The sequence below is a fragment of the Salvelinus namaycush genome, unplaced genomic scaffold (genome assembly GCF_016432855.1).
Source record: "Salvelinus namaycush isolate Seneca unplaced genomic scaffold, SaNama_1.0 Scaffold3033, whole genome shotgun sequence".
NCBI lineage: Eukaryota > Metazoa > Chordata > Actinopteri > Salmoniformes > Salmonidae > Salvelinus > Salvelinus namaycush.
The window spans coordinates 1-19,611 of record NW_024059935.1 but is presented as its reverse complement, the minus strand read 5'-3'; the positions used below and the strand labels follow the sequence as shown (position 1 = coordinate 19,611).

At 43.1% G+C, this 19,611-nt stretch overlaps 1 protein-coding gene and 1 pseudogene across 1 annotated transcript; both read right to left on the bottom strand.

The window, feature by feature from the left end:
* Positions 1-4,900: 4,900 nt before the first annotated feature.
* LOC120039840 (chymotrypsin A-like) lies at positions 4,901-7,464 on the bottom strand. The gene is made up of 6 exons (XM_038985204.1): positions 7,380-7,464; positions 6,642-6,825; positions 6,310-6,388; positions 5,938-6,118; positions 5,460-5,593; positions 4,901-5,112 (listed from the first exon to the last, which is right to left on the bottom strand). Exons 1-6 carry the CDS (start codon positions 7,429-7,431, stop codon positions 4,951-4,953), a joined length of 792 nt encoding a protein of 263 aa, XP_038841132.1. The 5' UTR covers positions 7,432-7,464; the 3' UTR covers positions 4,901-4,950.
* A 9,561-nt stretch (positions 7,465-17,025) lies between these two features.
* Positions 17,026-18,929, bottom strand: LOC120039839 (annotated as a pseudogene).
* Between the last annotated feature and the right edge of the window lie 682 nt (positions 18,930-19,611).

Here is a 19,611-nt window from a genome sequence, read left to right as displayed (position 1 = left end):
TTGAGAACGACAGGGTGTTGTCCAGGATCACGCCAAGGTTCTTAGCACTCTGGGAGGAGGACACAATGGAGTTGTCAACCGTGATGGCGAGATCATGGAACGGGCAGTCCTTCCCCGGGAGGAAGAGCAGCTCCGTCTTGCCGAGGTTCAGCTTGAGGTGGTGATCCGTCATCCACACTGATATGTCTGCCAGACATGCAGAGATGCGATTCGCCACCTGGTTATCAGAGGGGGGAAAGGAGAAGATTAATTGTGTGTCGTCTGCATAGCAATGATAGGAGAGACCATGTGAGGATATGACAGAGCCAAGTGACTTGGTGTATAGCGAGAATAGGAGAGGGCCTAGAACAGAGCCCTGGGGGACACCAGTGGTGAGAGCACGTGGTGCGGAGACAGATTCTCGCCACGCCACCTGGTAGGAGCGACCTGTCAGGTAGGACGCAATCCAAGCGTGGGCCGCGCCGGAGATGCCCAGCTCGGAGAGGGTGGAGAGGAGGATCTGATGGTTCACAGTATCAAAGGCAGCCGATAGGTCTAGAAGGATGAGAGCAGAGGAGAGAGAGTTAGCTTTAGCAGTGCGGAGCGCCTCCGTGACACAGAGAAGAGCAGTCTCAGTTGAATGACTAGTCTTGAAACCTGACTGATTTGGATCAAGAAGGTCATTCTGAGAGAGATAGCAGGAGAGCTGGCCAAGGACGGCACGTTCAAGAGTTTTGGAGAGAAAAGAAAGAAGGGATACTGGTCTGTAGTTGTTGACATCGGAGGGATCGAGTGTAGGTTTTTTCAGAAGGGGTGCAACTCTCGCTCTCTTGAAGACGGAAGGGACGTAGCCAGCGGTCAAGGATGAGTTGATGAGCGAGGTGAGGTAAGGGAGAAGGTCTCCGGAAATGGTCTGGAGAAGAGAGGAGGGGATAGGGTCAAGCGGGCAGGTTGTTGGGCGGCCGGCCGTCACAAGACGCAAGATTTCATCTGGAGAGAGAGGGGAGAAAGAGGTCAAAGCACAGGGTAGGGCAGTGTGAGCAGAACCAGCGGTGTCGTTTGACTTAGCAAACGAGGATCGGATGTCGTCGACCTTTTTTTCAAAATGGTTGACGAAGTCATCTGCAGAGAGGGAGGAGGGGGGGGAGGGGGAGGAGGATTCAGGAGGGAGGAGAAGGTGGCAAAGAGCTTCCTAGGGTTAGAGGCAGATGCTTGGAATTTAGAGTGGTAGAAAGTGGCTTTAGCAGCAGAGACAGAAGAGGAGAATGTAGAGAGGAGGGAGTGAAAGGATGCCAGGTCCGCAGGGAGGCGAGTTTTCCTCCATTTCCGCTCGGCTGCCCGGAGCCCTGTTCTGTGAGCTCGCAGTGAGTCGTCGAGCCACGGAGCAGGAGGGGAGGACCGAGCCGGCCTGGAGGATAGGGGACATAGAGAGTCAAAGGATGCAGAAAGGGAGGAGAGGAGGGTTGAGGAGGCAGAATCAGGAGATAGGTTGGAGAAGGTTTGAGCAGAGGGAAGAGATGATAGGATGGAAGAGGAGAGAGTAGCGGGGGAGAGAGAGCGAAGGTTGGGACGGCGCGATACCATCCGAGTAGGGGCAGTGTGGGAAGTGTTGGATGAGAGCGAGAGGGAAAAGGATACAAGGTAGTGGTCGGAGACTTGGAGGGGAGTTGCAGTGAGATTAGTGGAAGAACAGCATCTAGTAAACTTGTGAGTAGGGGGGGAAGGTGAGAGGGTGAGGTCAAAAGAGGAGAGGAGTGGAAAGAAGGAGGCAGAGAGGAATGAGTCAAAGGTAGACGTGGGGAGGTTAAAGTCACCCAGAACTGTGAGAGGTGAGCCATCCTCAGGAAAGGAACTTATCAGGGCGTCAAGCTCATCGATGAACTCTCCAAGGGAACCTGGAGGGCGATAAATGATAAGGATGTTAAGCTTGAAAGGGCTGGTAACTGTGACAGCATGGAATTCAAAGGAGGCGATAGACAGATGGGTCAGGGGAGAAAGAGAGAATGTCCACTTGGGAGAGATGAGGATCCCAGTGCCACCACCCCGCTGACCAGAAGCTCTCGGGGTGTGCGAGAACACGTGGGCAGACGAGGAGAGAGCAGTAGGAGTAGCAGTGTTATCAGTGGTAATCCATGTTTCCGTCAGTGCCAAGAAGTCGAGGGACTGGAGGGACGCATAGGCTGAGATGAACTCTGCCTTGTTGGCCGCAGATCGGCAGTTCCAGAGGCTGCCGGAGACCTGGAACTCCACGTGGGTCGTGCGCGCTGGGACCACCAGGTTAGAGTAGCGGCGGCCACGCGGTGTGAAGCGTTTGTATGGTCTGTGCAGAGAGGAGAGAAGAGGGATAGACAGACACATAGTTGACAGGCTACAGAAGAGGCTACGCTAATGCAAAGGAGATTAGAATGACAAGTGGACTACACGTCTCGAATGTTCAGAAAGTTAAGCTTACGTTGCAAAAAAAAAAAAAAAAAAAAAAAAAAAAAAAAAAATCTTATTGACTAAAATGATATAGTACTGCTGGCTGGTGAAGTAGGCTGGCTAGCAGTGGCTGCGTTGTTGACTTTGTTTGAAAGTGTAGCTGGCTAGGTAACCTCTAACTGGCTAGGTAACCTCGACAATTTCTCTAAATTTCTCTAAACTACACAATTATCTTGGATACAAGGACAGCAAAGACAACTATGTAGCTAGCTAACACTACGCTAATCAAGTCGTTCCGTTGTAATGTAAGTTTCTACAGTGCTGCTATTCGGTAGAAGTTGGCTAGCTAGCAGTGTTAGCTAACAGTGTTGACTAGGTAGGAGAACGGCAGCGCGGCGGACGAAAATAGCTGGCTAGCTAACCGATAATTACTCAAAACTACACAATTATCTTAGATACAAAGATAGCAAAGACAACTATGTAGCTAGCTAACACTACACTAATCAACACCACAGGCTGTGGAATATAATGATGATATAGTATATTGATGGTAATATATAGTGATGGTATAATATAGTGAAGGATAGTTACGCTGACGTGAAGGGATCCATCAGGCCGTATGCCCAGGTTTTGGCGTTGTGGTTCTTGTTCAATGGGGCTGTTTTTAGCGATGGGGAGGGGGGGTGTTCGGCTGGAGACAGTTGTTCATTTTTTGCTTGAGAAGATCATGTACTGTGTTTTGGTTGGGTTGAAAATTAGTTTGATGTCAGTGAGAGTCTCCTGTATTTTAAGATCTTCTCAACACACTTAAAGGGGCAGTTGCCTTCTCTAGGATAGGGGGCAGCATTTTCACATTTGGATGAAAAGCATGCCCAGAGTAAACTGCCTCCTACTCAGTCCCAGATGCTAATATATGCATATTATTATTAGTATTGGATAGAAAACACTCTAAAACTGTTTGAATCATGTCTGTGACTATAACATAACTTATTTGGCAGGCAAAACCCCGAGGACAAACCATTCAGATTTTTTATTTTTTGAGGTCACTCTTTTCAATGTGTTTTCATTGGGAATCCAGATTTCTAAGGGACCTTCCTGCAGTTCCTATCGCTTCCACTGGATGTCAACAGTCTTTAGAAATTGGTTGAGATTTTTCCTTTGAGAAATGAAGAAGTAGCCATGTTCAGAATGAGGCTCCAGTGAAGTGTACTGTTTGTTAGAGGCGCGTGACCAGAAAGCATGCTATATATTGTTTTCCTCCGGTATTGAACACAGATCATCCCATCTTCAATTTTATCGATTATTTACGTTAAAAAATACCAAAAGTTGTATTACAAAAGTAGTTTGACATGTTTGGACAAAGCTTACAGGTAACTTTTGAGATAATTTGTAGTCACGTTGTGCAAGTTGGAACCGATGTTTTTCTGGATCAAACACGCCAAATAAATTGACATTTTGGATATATATCGACGGAATTAATCGAACAAAAGGACCATTTGTGATTTTTATGGGACATGTTGGAGTGCCAACAGAAGAAGATCGTCAAAAGTAAGGAATGAATTATATATTTATTTCTGTGTTTTGTGTCAAGCCGGGAGGGTTGAAATATGATGGTCTGTGATTGTTAGCTGGGGTGCTATCCTCAGATAATAGCCTTGTTTGCTTTCGCCGTAAAGCATTTTTTAAATCTGACACGTTGGCTGGATTCACAACAAGTGTAGCTTTCATTTGGTATATTGAATGTGTGATTTCATGAAAGTTAAATTTTTATAGTAATTTATTTGAATTTGGCGCTCTGCATTTTCACTGGATGTTGGCCAGGAGGGACGCTACCGTCCCACATATCCCAGAGAGGTTATTAAATACATTTTTGGGATTTATAAATTAATGATATTGTCACGCGGGACTAGGTGGGTGCAGGAATCAGACGCAGAGAGAGTTCCACTGGGGTATAGTGCTCTTTACTAAAAAGGGATTGGTGGCGGCTAGTAGGACGGTGACGACGACCGCCGAGCACCGCCCGAACAGGTAGGGGAGCCAACTTCGGCGGAGGTCGTGACAGATATATATCCATTGATTCTTAAAGAATAAAACATATAAATGCCTCATGAGCTTAGTTCAACTATCACACTCCATGGGAACCCAAAATATAAGCTTGTTTTACTCCAATATTTCTAAACAAAGTAAATGTAAACAAACACTGTGTAGCCTCAAAACATGGTTAAAACTATAATGTTGATATCATGGATGGTCAGTCCTGTGTAGCCTCAAAACATGGTTAAAACTATAATGTTGATATCATGGATGGTCAGTCCTTGTATCTGGAGCTCTATCTTTGAATTTGAGAGTGGTTACATTTCTCAAGCACCACCCCCCCCCCCCCCCCACCCCCACTTTTTACCAGAACAATGGCAGAGAGAACGCTTTGTTATTCTGTTTACTACTGATTGCTGCATTAACTATCAAAAACCCCACGTGTCAAGAAACACCAAGGAACAAATACGTTACTAGAAACGACTTTTATTTTATTATTGAGATGAAGCTGAAAACTTAGTTGGAGGCGATGGTCTGGTCGATGTAAGAGCGGAGCTCGGTGACGCGGGCGTACACTCCGGGCATAGTGGTGGTGCAGGTTCCACTGCCCCAGGACACAATACCAACCAGGGTCCAGGCACCAGCCTTCTCACAGACCAGGGGGCCACCAGAGTCACCCTGCAGGAACACAAAAAGGAGCATGGAAAGAGTTAGAGTCTCTCTCTAGGGATTTATTTTTATGTTCAGAGTTTGTGCTCGGCTGTTTCCAAAACAGTTAAGAACTAAGGAAACACCGAGCTTTAATTGATACAATGTCTGTTTAAGCTAAAGTGTAAATAACTGTAAAAGTTCAGATTGAACGTCTTCCATTAGTCAGATGGTGGAAGGTTCAGTGTCATGGTAACAGTGCGTCAGGGTGCCATATGGTTTGTGTACGCTTGCAAAAATCTAGGAAGTCTGAAAACCCTGGCAATGTTTTGGCAGTTGACCGGAATGTTCCAACCCTATGGTTTGTGTTTACTTACCATGCAGGAAGAGGCGCCATCGGCTCCAGCGCAGATCATAAGGTCGCTGATTTTGGAGCCCCAGAACTTCTGGCACTGAGCCTTGGTCAGCAGGGGAAGAGCAGCCTGCTGCAGCAGGGCAGGGGTGTCAGCCGCTGGAACCAGAGGACACCAAGGGTCAGGTAACACTTAAAAACCGATTAGCCAATCACCATCTTTCTCACATTTATTAGACTACTAGCAACTCAGGACTACACTGAAACGTCATTTTTTTCAAATAGATTGAGCCAACTGAAATGGAATCTTTCAAATAGATTGAGCCAACTGAAATGGAATCTTTCAAATTGATTGAGCCAACTGAAATGGAATCTTTCAAATTGATTGAGCCAACTGAAATGGAATCTTTCAACTATACCGAACATACCGCTAGTCAAAAAAACTAAACCAAAGTTTGTCAGACTTTACAATGAGACCTAGAAAAGCTGTCGTGATTGGTTACCGTTGTAGCGGGTCAGACCCCAGCCGGAGGTCACACACGTCATCCCACCGGGGAAGTCATCGTTGGTCTCAGCAACGCACACGGGGGACACACGGGTTCCCAAGAGGGCGGGGGTGGCCAGCTTGATCAGGGTGATGTCGTTGTTGATGGTGAAGCCGTTGTAATTGGGGTGCTTGAAGACCTAGTAAGGAAGGACACAACGTTTGAGATTTTAGATTGAATGTTAATTCACTGAGCAGATCATTATCGTTTGAGTTGATGTGACTTCAAAAGGTGGAACTTTTTACTGATCTTTATCTTTACTTCAAAATAAAAGTCTAGATGTTAGAAGTTGTAGTAATAGTTGTTTGTGTTGTGTCTGTGGTTGTTTACCTGGCCAACCTTGATGGTCTGGATGTTCTCAGCGTTGGACGAGCGATCGTGCTCTCCCAGGATCACACGGTGAGAGGTCCTGAAATAGTTTCACAAAATTAACATCATTTAGCTACTTTAGCAATATGCTAGCCGGCTTTGAGCTAATTAGCATTAGCATTATCTAGTTTATAGCTAGTTTTTAGTTAGTTAGCATTAGCTAGCTTTTAGCTAGTTAGCAATAGCTAGCTTTTAGCTAGTTAGTATGAACATTAGTTAGATTTTAGCTAGTTTTTAGCTAGTTAGCATGTTGCTACACTTATGAAGGTAATGGCTCAGCAGCCAGCACTCACTTCACGCTGCAGTGGGCAGCAGTCACAACCCAGTTCTCGTTGATCAGAGAGCCGCCGCAGAAGTGGAATCCAGTGTAGTCCTGGAGGGACACCTGCCAGGGCCAGGAGCCGGGCACAGCCTCTTCACCGTTGACGATGCGGGAGTAACCAGACACCACAGGCTGGATGGCGGGGGTTCCACAGCCTAAAGACAGAGATTATGGGTCAGGGGTCAGGTTTGGCTGCTCTAACAGAGATTCTAACAGTGACAGTTTCTGAAATACGTCTATACAGAATATAAATACATTGCTGCCTATTGTAGTACCACTTGAAATGTTATTGAGGAATCCTAAAAGGTATCCTACAATACATCCTACAAGGTATCCTACAAGGTATCCTACAAGAGGTATCCTACAAGAGGTATCCTACAAGAGGTATCCTACACGGTATCCTACAAGGCATCCTACAAGATATCCTACAAGGCATCCTACAAGATATCCTACAAGGCATCCTACAAGGTATCCTATAAGGTATCCTATAAGGTATCCTACAAGGTATCCTACAAGGCATCCTACAAGAGGTATCCTACAAGAGGTATCCTACAAGAGGTATCCGACAAGAGGTATCCTACAAGGTATCCTACAAGGTATCCTACAAGGTATCGTAACAAGGTATCCTACAAGAGGTATCCTACAAGAGGTATCCTACAAGAGGTATCCTACAAGGCAGACATTGGCATACACATGGACATTTTCTCACCGTAGGCTACGCCGGCGAAGGCAAGGCAGGAGAGGAGCAGCAGACAGTTCATGTTTTCAGCGTGATGGAGTGAGGCACACAGCGGGGTCTTTTATACAGGAACCACTGGTCCACTGTGTGTGTGTGTGTGTGTGTGTGTACCTCACCTGTCCCTCTGCAGATAACGGGACATTTTCTCACACCGTTATAGAACATTACGGGGTTACGAAAAGGGCATTTTGTTGGAATATTTATTGAAAATGACCAATGGAAAAAAATGATGGAGACAATGTTGGCTTGTGGTAAATCATTACCCAAAGGATAGCCTGAAAGCATGATAGCTATGTTACTTAGACAACTCGTGAAGGGCGGCAGGTAGCCTCGCTCTCTCTGAAAGCATGATAGCTATGTTACTTAGACAACTCGTGAAGGGCGGCAGGTAGCCTCGCTCTCTCTGAAAGCATGATAGCTATGTTACTTAGACAACTCGTGAAGGGCGGCAGGTAGCCTCGCTCTCTCTGAAAGCATGATAGCTATGTTACTTAGACAACTCGTGAAGGGCGGCAGGTAGCCTCGCTCTCTCTGAAAGCATGATAGCTATGTTACTTAGACAACTCGTGAAGGGCGGCAGGTAGCCTCGCTCTCTCTGAAAGCATGATAGCTATGTTACTTAGACAACTCGTGAAGGGCGGCAGGTAGCCTAGCAGTTGGGCCAGTAACCTAAAGGGTCGCTGGTTCAAATACCTGAGCGGACAAGGTGGAAAAAATCTGTTGATGTGCCCTTGTCCTCGACACGAAACCCTCATTTGCTTCAGGGGTGCCATACTACTATGACTGACCCTGTAAAACAACACACTTCACTGCACCTATCATACTACTATGGCTGACCCTGTAAAACAACACCTATCATACTACTATGACTGACCCTGTACAACACCTATCATACTACTATGGCTGACCCTGTACAACAACACCTATCATACTACTATGACTGACCCTGTACAACACCTATCATACTACTATGGCTGACCCTGTAAAACAACACACTTCACTGCACCTATCATACTACTATGGCTGACCCTGTAAAACAACACCTATCATACTACTATGACTGACCCTGTACAACACCTATCATACTACTATGGTTGACCCTGTACAACACCTATCATACTACTATGGCTGACCCTGTAAAACAACACCTATCATACTACTATGACTGACCCTGTACAACAACACCTATCATACTACTATGACTGACCCTGTAATACAACACCTATCATACTACTATGACTGACCCTGTAAAACAACACCTATCATACTACTATGACTGACCCTGTAAAACAACACCTATCATACTACTATGACTGACCCTGTAAAACAACACCTATCATACTACTATGACTGACCCTGTAAAACAACACCTATCATACTACTATGGCTGACCCTGTAAAACAACACCTATCATACTACTATGACTGACCCTGTAAAACAACACCTATCATACTACTATGGCTGACCCTGTAAAACAACACCTATCATACTACTATGGCTGACCCTGTAAAACAACACCTATCATACTACTATGGCTGACCCTGTACAACACCTATCATACTACTATGGCTGACCCTGTACAACACCTATCATACTACTATGACTGACCCTGTAAAACAACACATTTCACTGCACCTATCATACTACTATGACTGACCCTGTAAAACAACACCTATCATACTACTATGACTGACCCTGTAAAACTGCACCTATCATACTACTATGACTGCCCCTGTAAAACAACACACTTCACTGCACCTATCATACTACTATGACTGACCCTGTAAAACAACACCTATCATACTACTATGACTGACCCTGTAAAACTGCACCTATCATACTACTATGGCTGACCCTGTAAAACAACACCTATCATACTACTATGACTGACCCTGTAAAACAACACCTATCATACTACTATGACTGACCCTGTAAAACAACACCTATCATACTACTATGACTGACCCTGTAAAACTGCACCTATCATACTACTATGGCTGACCCTGTAAAACAACACCTATCATACTACTATGACTGACCCTGTAAAACAACACCTATCATACTACTATGACTGACCCTGTACAACAACACCTATCATACTACTATGACTGACCCTGTAAAACAACACCTATCATACTACTATGACTGACCCTGTAAAACAACACCTATCATACTACTATGACTGACCCTGTAAAACAACACCTATCATACTACTATGACTGACCCTGTAAAACAACACCTATCATACTACTATGACTGACCCTGTAAAACAACACCTATCATACTACTATGACTGACCCTGTACAACAACACATATCATACTACTATGGCTGACCCTGTAAAACAACACCTATCATACTACTATGACTGACCCTGTAAAACAACACCTATCATACTACTATGGCTGACCCTGTAAAACAACACATTACACTGCACCTGTCATACTACTATGGCTGACCCTGTAAAACAACACCTATCATACTACTATGACTGACCCTGTAAAACAACACCTATCATACTACTATGACTGACCCTGTAAAACAACACCTATCATACTACTATGGCTGACCCTGTACAACACCTATCATACTACTATGGCTGACCCTGTACAACACCTATCATACTACTATGGCTGACCCTGTAAAACAACACCTATCATACTACTATGGCTGACCCTGTACAACACCTATCATACTACTATGGCTGACCCTGTACAACACCTATCATACTACTATGACTGACCCTGTAAAACAACACATTTCACTGCACCTATCATACTACTATGACTGACCCTGTAAAACAACACCTATCATACTACTATGACTGACCCTGTAAAACTGCACCTATCATACTACTATGACTGCCCCTGTAAAACAACACACTTCACTGCACCTATCATACTACTATGACTGACCCTGTAAAACAACACCTATCATACTACTATGACTGACCCTGTAAAACTGCACCTATCATACTACTATGGCTGACCCTGTAAAACAACACCTATCATACTACTATGACTGACCCTGTAAAACAACACCTATCATACTACTATGACTGACCCTGTAAAACAACACCTATCATACTACTATGACTGACCCTGTAAAACTGCACCTATCATACTACTATGGCTGACCCTGTAAAACAACACCTATCATACTACTATGACTGACCCTGTAAAACAACACCTATCATACTACTATGACTGACCCTGTACAACAACACCTATCATACTACTATGACTGACACTGTAAAACAACACCTATCATACTACTATGACTGACCCTGTAAAACAACACCTATCATACTACTATGACTGACCCTGTAAAACAACACCTATCATACTACTATGACTGACCCTGTATAACAACACCTATCATACTACTATGACTGACCCTGTAAAACAACACCTATCATACTACTATGACTGACCCTGTAAAACAACACCTATCATACTACTATGGCTGGCCCTGTAAAACAACACCTATCATACTACTATGACTGACCCTGTAAAACTGCACCTATCATACTACTATGGCTGACCCTGTAAAACAACACCTATCATACTACTATGACTGACCCTGTAAAACAACACCTATCATACTACTATGACTGACCCTGTAAAACAACACCTATCATACTACTATGACTGACCCTGTAAAACAACACCTATCATACTACTATGACTGACCCTGTAAAACAACACCTATCATACTACTATGACTGACCCTGTAAAACAACACATTTCACTGCACCTATCATACTACTATGACTGACCCTGTAAAGCAACACCTATCATACTACTATGACTGACCCTGTAAAACTGCACCTATCATACTACTATGACTGCCCCTGTAAAACAACACACTTCACTGCACCTATCATACTACTATGACTGACCCTGTAAAACAACACCTATCATACTACTATGACTGACCCTGTAAAACTGCACCTATCATACTACTATGGCTGACCCTGTAAAACAACACCTATCATACTACTATGACTGACCCTGTAAAACAACACCTATCATACTACTATGACTGACCCTGTAAAACAACACCTATCATACTACTATGACTGACCCTATAAAACTGCACCTATCATACTACTATGGCTGACCCTGTAAAACAACACCTATCATACTACTATGACTGACCCTGTAAAACAACACCTATCATACTACTATGACTGACCCTGTACAACAACACCTATCATAATACTATGACTGACCCTGTAAAACAACACCTATCATACTACTATGACTGACCCTGTAAAACAACACCTATCATACTACTATGACTGACCCTGTAAAACAACACCTATCATACTACTATGACTGACCCTGTATAACAACACCTATCATACTACTATGACTGACCCTGTAAAACAACACCTATCATACTACTATGACTGACCCTGTAAAACAACACCTATCATACTACTATGGCTGGCCCTGTAAAACAACACCTATCATACTACTATGACTGACCCTGTAAAACTGCACCTATCATACTACTATGGCTGACCCTGTAAAACAACACCTATCATACTACTATGACTGACCCTGTAAAACAACACCTATCATACTACTATGACTGACCCTGTAAAACAACACCTATCATACTACTATGACTGACCCTGTAAAACAACACCTATCATACTACTATGACTGACCCTGTACAACAACACCTATCATACTACTATGGCTGACCCTGTAAAACAACACCTATCATACTACTATGACTGACCCTGTAAAACAACACCTATCATACTACTATGACTGACCCTGTAAAACAACACCTATCATACTACTATGACTGACCCTGTACAACAACACATATCATACTACTATGGCTGACCCTGTAAAACAACACCTATCATACTACTATGACTGACCCTGTAAAACAACACCTATCATACTACTATGGCTGACCCTGTAAAACAACACATTACACTGCACCTGTCATACTACTATGGCTGACCCTGTAAAACAACACCTATCATACTACTATGACTGACCCTGTAAAACAACACCTATCATACTACTATGACTGACCCTGTAAAACAACACCTATCATACTACTATGACTGACCCTGTACAACAACACCTATCATACTACTATGACTGACCCTGTAAAACAACACCTATCATACTACTATGACTGACCCTGTAAAACAACACCTATCATACTACTATGACTGACCCTGTAAAACAACACCTATCATACTACTATGACTGACCCTGTAAAACAACACCTATCATACTACTATGACTGACCCTGTACAACAACACCTATCATACTACTATGACTGACCCTGTAAAACAACACCTATCATACTACTATGACTGACCCTGTAAAACAACACCTATCATACTACTATGACTGACCCTGTAAAACAACACCTATCATACTACTATGACTGACCCTGTAAAACAACACCTATCATACTACTATGGCTGACCCTGTACAACACCTATCATACTACTATGACTGACCCTGTAAAACAACACATTTCACTGCACCTATCATACTACTATGACTGACCCTGTAAAACAACACCTATCATACTACTATGACTGACCCTGTAAAACTGCACCTATCATACTACTATGACTGCCCCTGTAAAACAACACACTTCACTGCACCTATCATACTACTATGACTGACCCTGTAAAACAACACCTATCATACTACTATGACTGACCCTGTAAAACTGCACCTATCATACTACTATGGCTGACCCTGTAAAACAACACCTATCATACTACTATGACTGACCCTGTAAAACAACACCTATCATACTACTATGACTGACCCTGTAAAACAACACCTATCATACTACTATGACTGACCCTATAAAACTGCACCTATCATACTACTATGGCTGACCCTGTAAAACAACACCTATCATACTACTATGACTGACCCTGTAAAACAACACCTATCATACTACTATGACTGACCCTGTACAACAACACCTATCATAATACTATGACTGACCCTGTAAAACAACACCTATCATACTACTATGACTGACCCTGTAAAACAACACCTATCATACTACTATGACTGACCCTGTAAAACAACACCTATCATACTACTATGACTGACCCTGTATAACAACACCTATCATACTACTATGACTGACCCTGTAAAACAACACCTATCATACTACTATGACTGACCCTGTAAAACAACACCTATCATACTACTATGGCTGACCCTGTAAAACAACACATTACACTGCACCTGTCATACTACTATGGCTGACCCTGTAAAACAACACCTATCATACTACTATGACTGACCCTGTAAAACAACACCTATCATACTACTATGACTGACCCTGTAAAACAACACCTATCATACTACTATGACTGACCCTGTAAAACAACACCTATCATACTACTATGACTGACCCTGTAAAACAACACCTATCATACTACTATGACTGACCCTGTAAAACAACACCTATCATACTACTATGACTGACCCTGTACAACAACACATATCATACTACTATGGCTGACCCTGTAAAACAACACCTATCATACTACTATGACTGACCCTGTAAAACAACACCTATCATACTACTATGGCTGACCCTGTAAAACAACACATTACACTGCACCTGTCATACTACTATGGCTGACCCTGTAAAACAACACCTATCATACTACTATGACTGACCCTGTAAAACAACACCTATCATACTACTATGACTGACCCTGTAAAACAACACCTATCATACTACTATGACTGACCCTGTACAACAACACCTATCATACTACTATGACTGACCCTGTAAAACAACACCTATCATACTACTATGACTGACCCTGTAAAACAACACCTATCATACTACTATGACTGACCCTGTAAAACAACACCTATCATACTACTATGACTGACCCTGTAAAACAACACCTATCATACTACTATGACTGACCCTGTAAAACAACACCTATCATACTACTATGACTGACCCTGTAAAACAACACCTATCATACTACTATGGCTGACCCTGTAAAACAACACCTATCATACTACTATGACTGACCCTGTAAAACAACACCTATCATACTACTATGACTGACCCTGTAAAACAACACCTATCATACTACTATGGCTGACCCTGTAAAACAACACCTATCATACCACTATGACTGTTTCTGTAAAACAACACCTATCATACTACTATGACTGACCCTGTAAAACAACACATTACACTGCACCTGTCATACTACTATGACTGACCCTGTAAAACAACACCTATCATACTACTATGACTGACCCTTTAAAACAACACCTATCATACTACTATGGCTGACCCTGTAAAACAACACCTATCATACTACTATGACTGACCCTGTAAAACAACACCTATCATACTACTATGACTGACCCTGTAAAACAACACCTATCATACTACTATGGCTGGCCCTGTAAAACAACACCTATCATACTACTATGACTGACCCTGTAAAACAACACCTATCATACTACTATGACTGACCCTGTAAAACAACACCTATCATACTACTATGGCTGACCCTGTAAAACAACACCTATCATACTACTATGGCTCCCCGTTGACGATGCGGACGTTACCAGACACCACAGGCTCCTCCCGTTCACGATATGGGCGTAACCAGACACCACAGGCTGTGGAATATAATGATGATGTAATATATTGATGGTAATATATAGTTATGGTATATTATAATGATGGTATAATATAGTGATGGTATAATATAGTGAAGGATGGTTACGCTGACGTGAAGGGATCCATCAGGCCGTATGCCCAGGTTACGGTGTTGTGGTTCTTGTTCAATGGGGCTGTTTTTAGCGATGGGGAGGGGGGGTGTTCGGCTGGAGACAGTTGTTCATTTTTTGCTTGAGAAGATCATGTACTGTGTTTTGGTTGGGTTGAAAATTAGTTTGATGTCAGTGAGAGTCTCCTGTATTTTAAGATCTTCTCAACTTAAAGGGGCAGTTGCCTTCTCTAGGATAGGGGGCAGCATTTTCACGTTTGGATGAAAAGCATGCCCAGAGTAAACTGCCTCCTACTCAGTCCCAGATGCTAATATATGCATATTATTATTAGTATTGGATAGAAAACACTCTAAAACTGTTTGAATCATGTCTGTGACTATAACATAACTTATTTGTCAGGCAAAACCCCGAGGACAAACCATTCAGATTTTTTATTTTTTGAGGTCACTCTTTTCAATGTGTTTTCATTGGGAATCCATATTTCTAAGGGACCTTCCTGCAGTTCCTATCGCTTCCACTGGATGTCAACAGTCTTTAGAAATTGGTTGAGGTTTTTCCTTTGAGAAATGAAGAAGTAGCCATGTTCAGAATGAGGCTCCAGTGAAGTGTACTGTTTGTTAGTGGCGCGTGACCAGAAAGCATGCTATATATTGTTTTCCTCCGGTATTGAACACAGATCATCCCATCTTCAATTTTATCGATTATTTACGTTAAAAAATACCAAAAGTTGTATTACAAAAGTAGTTTGGCATGTTTGGACAAAGCTTACAGGTAACTTTGAGATAATTTGTAGTCACGTTGTGCAAGTTGGAACCGATGTTTTTCTGGATCAAACACGCCAAATAAATTGACATTTTGGATATATATCGACGGAATTAATCGAACAAAAGGACCATTTGTGATTTTTATGGGACATGTTGGAGTGCCAACAGAAGAAGATCGTCAAAAGTAAGGAATGAATTATATATTTATTTCTGCGTTTTGTGTCAAGCCGGGAGGGTTGAAATATGATGGTCTGTGATTGTTAGCTGGGGTGCTATCCTCAGATAATAGCATTGTTTGCTTTCGCCGTAAAGCATTTTTTAAATCTGACACATTGGCTGGATTCACAACAAGTGTAGCTTTCATTTGGTATATTGAATGTGTGATTTCATGAAAGTTAAATTTTTATAGTAATTTATTTGAATTTGGCGCTCTGCATTTTCACTGGATGTTGGCCAGGAGGGACGCTACCGTCCCACATATCCCAGAGAGGTTAAATACATTTTTTGGGATTTATAAATTAATGATATTGTCACGCGGGACTAGGTGGGTGCAGGAATCAGACGCAGAGAGAGTTCCACTGGGGTATAGTGCTCTTTACTAAAAAGGGATCGGTGGCGGCTAGTAGGACGGTGACGACGACAGCCGAGCACCGCCCGAACAGGTAGGGGAGCCAACTTCGGCGGAAGTCGTGACAGATATATATCCATTGATTCTTAAAGAATAAAACGTATAAATGCCTCATGATCTTAATTCAACTGTCACATTCCACGGGAACCCAAAATATAAGCTTGTTTTACACCAATATTTCTAAACAAAGTAAATGTAAACAAACACTGTTTAGCCTCAAAACATGGTTATAACTATAATGTTGATATCATGGATGGTCAGTCCTTGTATCTGGAGCTCTATCTTTGAATTTGAGAGTGGTTACATTTCTCAAGCACCACCCCCCCCCCACCCCCACTTTTTACCACAACAATGGCGGAGAGAATGCTTTGTTATTCTGTTAACTGCTGATTGCTGCATTAACTATCAAAAACCCCACGTGTCAAGAAACACCAAGGAACAAATACGTTACTAGAAACGACTTTTATTTTATTATTGAGATGAAGCTGAAAACTTAGTTGGAGGCGATGGTCTGGTCGATGTAAGAGCGGAGCTCGGTGACGCGGGCGTACACTCCGGGCATAGTGGTGGTGCAGGTTCCACTGCCCCAGGACACAATACCAACCAGGGTCCAGGCACCAGCCTTCTCACAGACCAGGGGGCACCAGAGTCACCCTGCAGGAACACAAAAGAGTTAGTCTCTCTCTCTAGGGATTTATTTTTATGTTCAGAGTTTGTGCTCGGCTGTTTCCAAAAAAAGTTAAGAACTAAGGAAACACCGAGCTTTTGTTGATGCACTGACTGTTTAAGCTAAAGTGTAAATAACTGTAAAAGTTCAGATTGAACTTCCATTAGTCAGATGGTGGAAGGTTCAGTGTCATGGTAACAGTGCGTCAGGGTGCCATATGGTTTGTGTACGCTTGCAAAAATCTAGGAAGTCTGAAAACCCTGGCAATGTTTTGGCAGTTGACCGGAATGTTCCAACCCTATGGTTTGTGTTTACTTACCATGCAGGAAGAGGCGCCATCGGCTCCAGCGCAGATCATAAGGTCGCTGATTTTGGAGCCCCAGAACTTCTGGCACTGAGCCTTGGTCAGCAGGGGAAGAGCAGCCTGCTGCAGCAGGGCAGGGGTGTCAGCAGCTGGAACCAGAGGACACCAAGGGTCAGGTAACACTTAAAAACCGATTAGCCAATCACCATCTTTCTCACATTTATTAGACTACTAGCAACTCAGGACTACACTGAAACGTCATTTTTTTCAAATAGATTGAGCCAACTGAAATGGAATCTTTCAAATAGATTGAGCCAACTGAAATGGAATCTTTCAAATTGATTGAGCCAACTGAAATGGAATCTTTCAAATTGATTGAGCCAACTGAAATGGAATCTTTCAACTATACCGAACATACCGCTAGTCAAAAAAACTAAACCAAAGTTTGTCAGACTTTACAATGAGACCTAGAAAAGCTGTCGTGATTGGTTACCGTTTTGTAGCGGGTCAGACCCCAGCGGAGGTCACACACGTCATCCCACCGGGGAAGTCATCGTTGGTCTCAGCAACGCACACGGGGGACACACGGGTTCCCAAGAGGGCGGGGGTGGCCAGCTTGATCAGGGTGATGTCGTTGTTGATGGTGAAAGCCGTTGTAATTGGGGTGCTTGAAGACCTAGTAAGGAAGGACACAACGTTTGAGATTTTAGATTGAATGTTAATTCACTGAGCAGATCATTATCGTTTGAGTTGATGTGACTTCAAAAGGTGGAACTTTTTACTGATCTTTATCTTACTTCAAAATAAAAGTCTAGATGTTAGAAGTTGTAGTAATAGTTGTTTGTGTTGTGTCTGTGGTTGTTTACCTGGCCAACCTTGATGGTCTGGATGTTCTCAGCGTTGGACGAGCGATCGTGCTCTCCCAGGATCACACGGTGAGAGGTCCTGAAATAGTTTCACAAAATTAACATCATTTAGCTACTTAGCAATATGCTAGCCGGCTTTGAGCTAATTAGCATTAGCATTATCTAGTTTATAGCTAGTTTTTAGTTAGTTAGCATTAGCTAGCTTTTAGCTAGTTAGCAATAGCTAGCTTTTAGCTAGTTAGTATGAACATTAGTTAGATTTTAGCTAGTTTTTAGCTAGTTAGCATGTGCTACACTTATGAAGGTAATGGCTCAGCAGCCAGCACTCACTTCACGCTGCAGTGGGCAGCAGTCACAACCCAGTTCTCGTTGATCAGAGAGCCGCCGCAGAAGTGGAATCCAGTGTAGTCCTGGAGGACACCTGCCAGGGCCAGGAGCCGGGCACAGCCCTCACCGTTGACGATGCGGGAGTAACCAGACACCACAGCTGGATGGCGGGGGTTCCACAGCCTAAAGACAGAGATTATGGGTCAGGGGTCAGGTTTGGCTGCTCTAACAGAGATTCTAACAGTGACAGTTTCTGAAATACGTCTATACAGAATATAAATACATTGCTGCCTATTGTAGTACCACTTGAAATGTTATTGAGGAATCCTAAAAGGTATCCTACAATACATCCTACAAGGTATCCTACAAGAGGTATCCTACAAGAGGTATCCTACACGGTATCCTACAGAGGATATCCTACAAGGCATCCTACAAGATATCCTACAAGGCATCCTACAAGGTATCCTATAAGGTATCCTATAAGGTATCCTACAAGGTATCCTACAAGAGGTATCCTACAAGAGGTATCCTACAAGAGGTATCCTACAAGAGGTACCCGACAAGAGGTATCCTACAAGGTATCCTACAAGGTATCCTACAAGGTATCGTAACAAGGTATCCTACAAGAGGTATCCTACAAGAGGTATCCTACAAGAGGTATCCTACAAGAGGTATCCTACAAGGCAGACATTGGCATACACATGGACATTTTCTCACCGTAGGCTACGCCGGCGAAGGCAAGGCAGGAGAGAGCAGCAGACAGTTCATGTTTTCAGCGTGATGGAGTGAGGCACACAGCGGGGTCTTTTATACAGGAACCACTGGTCCACTGTGTGTGTGTGTGTGTGTGTGGTGTGTACCTCAC

Excerpts from the sequence above, each read along its gene's own strand:
- LOC120039840 (XM_038985204.1), bottom strand. The coding sequence starts at position 7,431 with ATGAACTGTCTGCTGCTCCTCTCCTGCCTTGCCTTCGCCGGCGTAGCC. Across the intron at positions 6,389-6,641 it reads GCTGCCCACTGCAGCGTGAA|GACCTCTCACCGTGTGATCC; the intron begins GTGAGTGCTGGC and ends AAACTATTTCAG. Across the intron at positions 5,594-5,937 it reads GGGTCTGACCCGCTACAACG|CGGCTGACACCCCTGCCCTG; the intron begins GTAACCAATCAC and ends CTCTGGTTCCAG.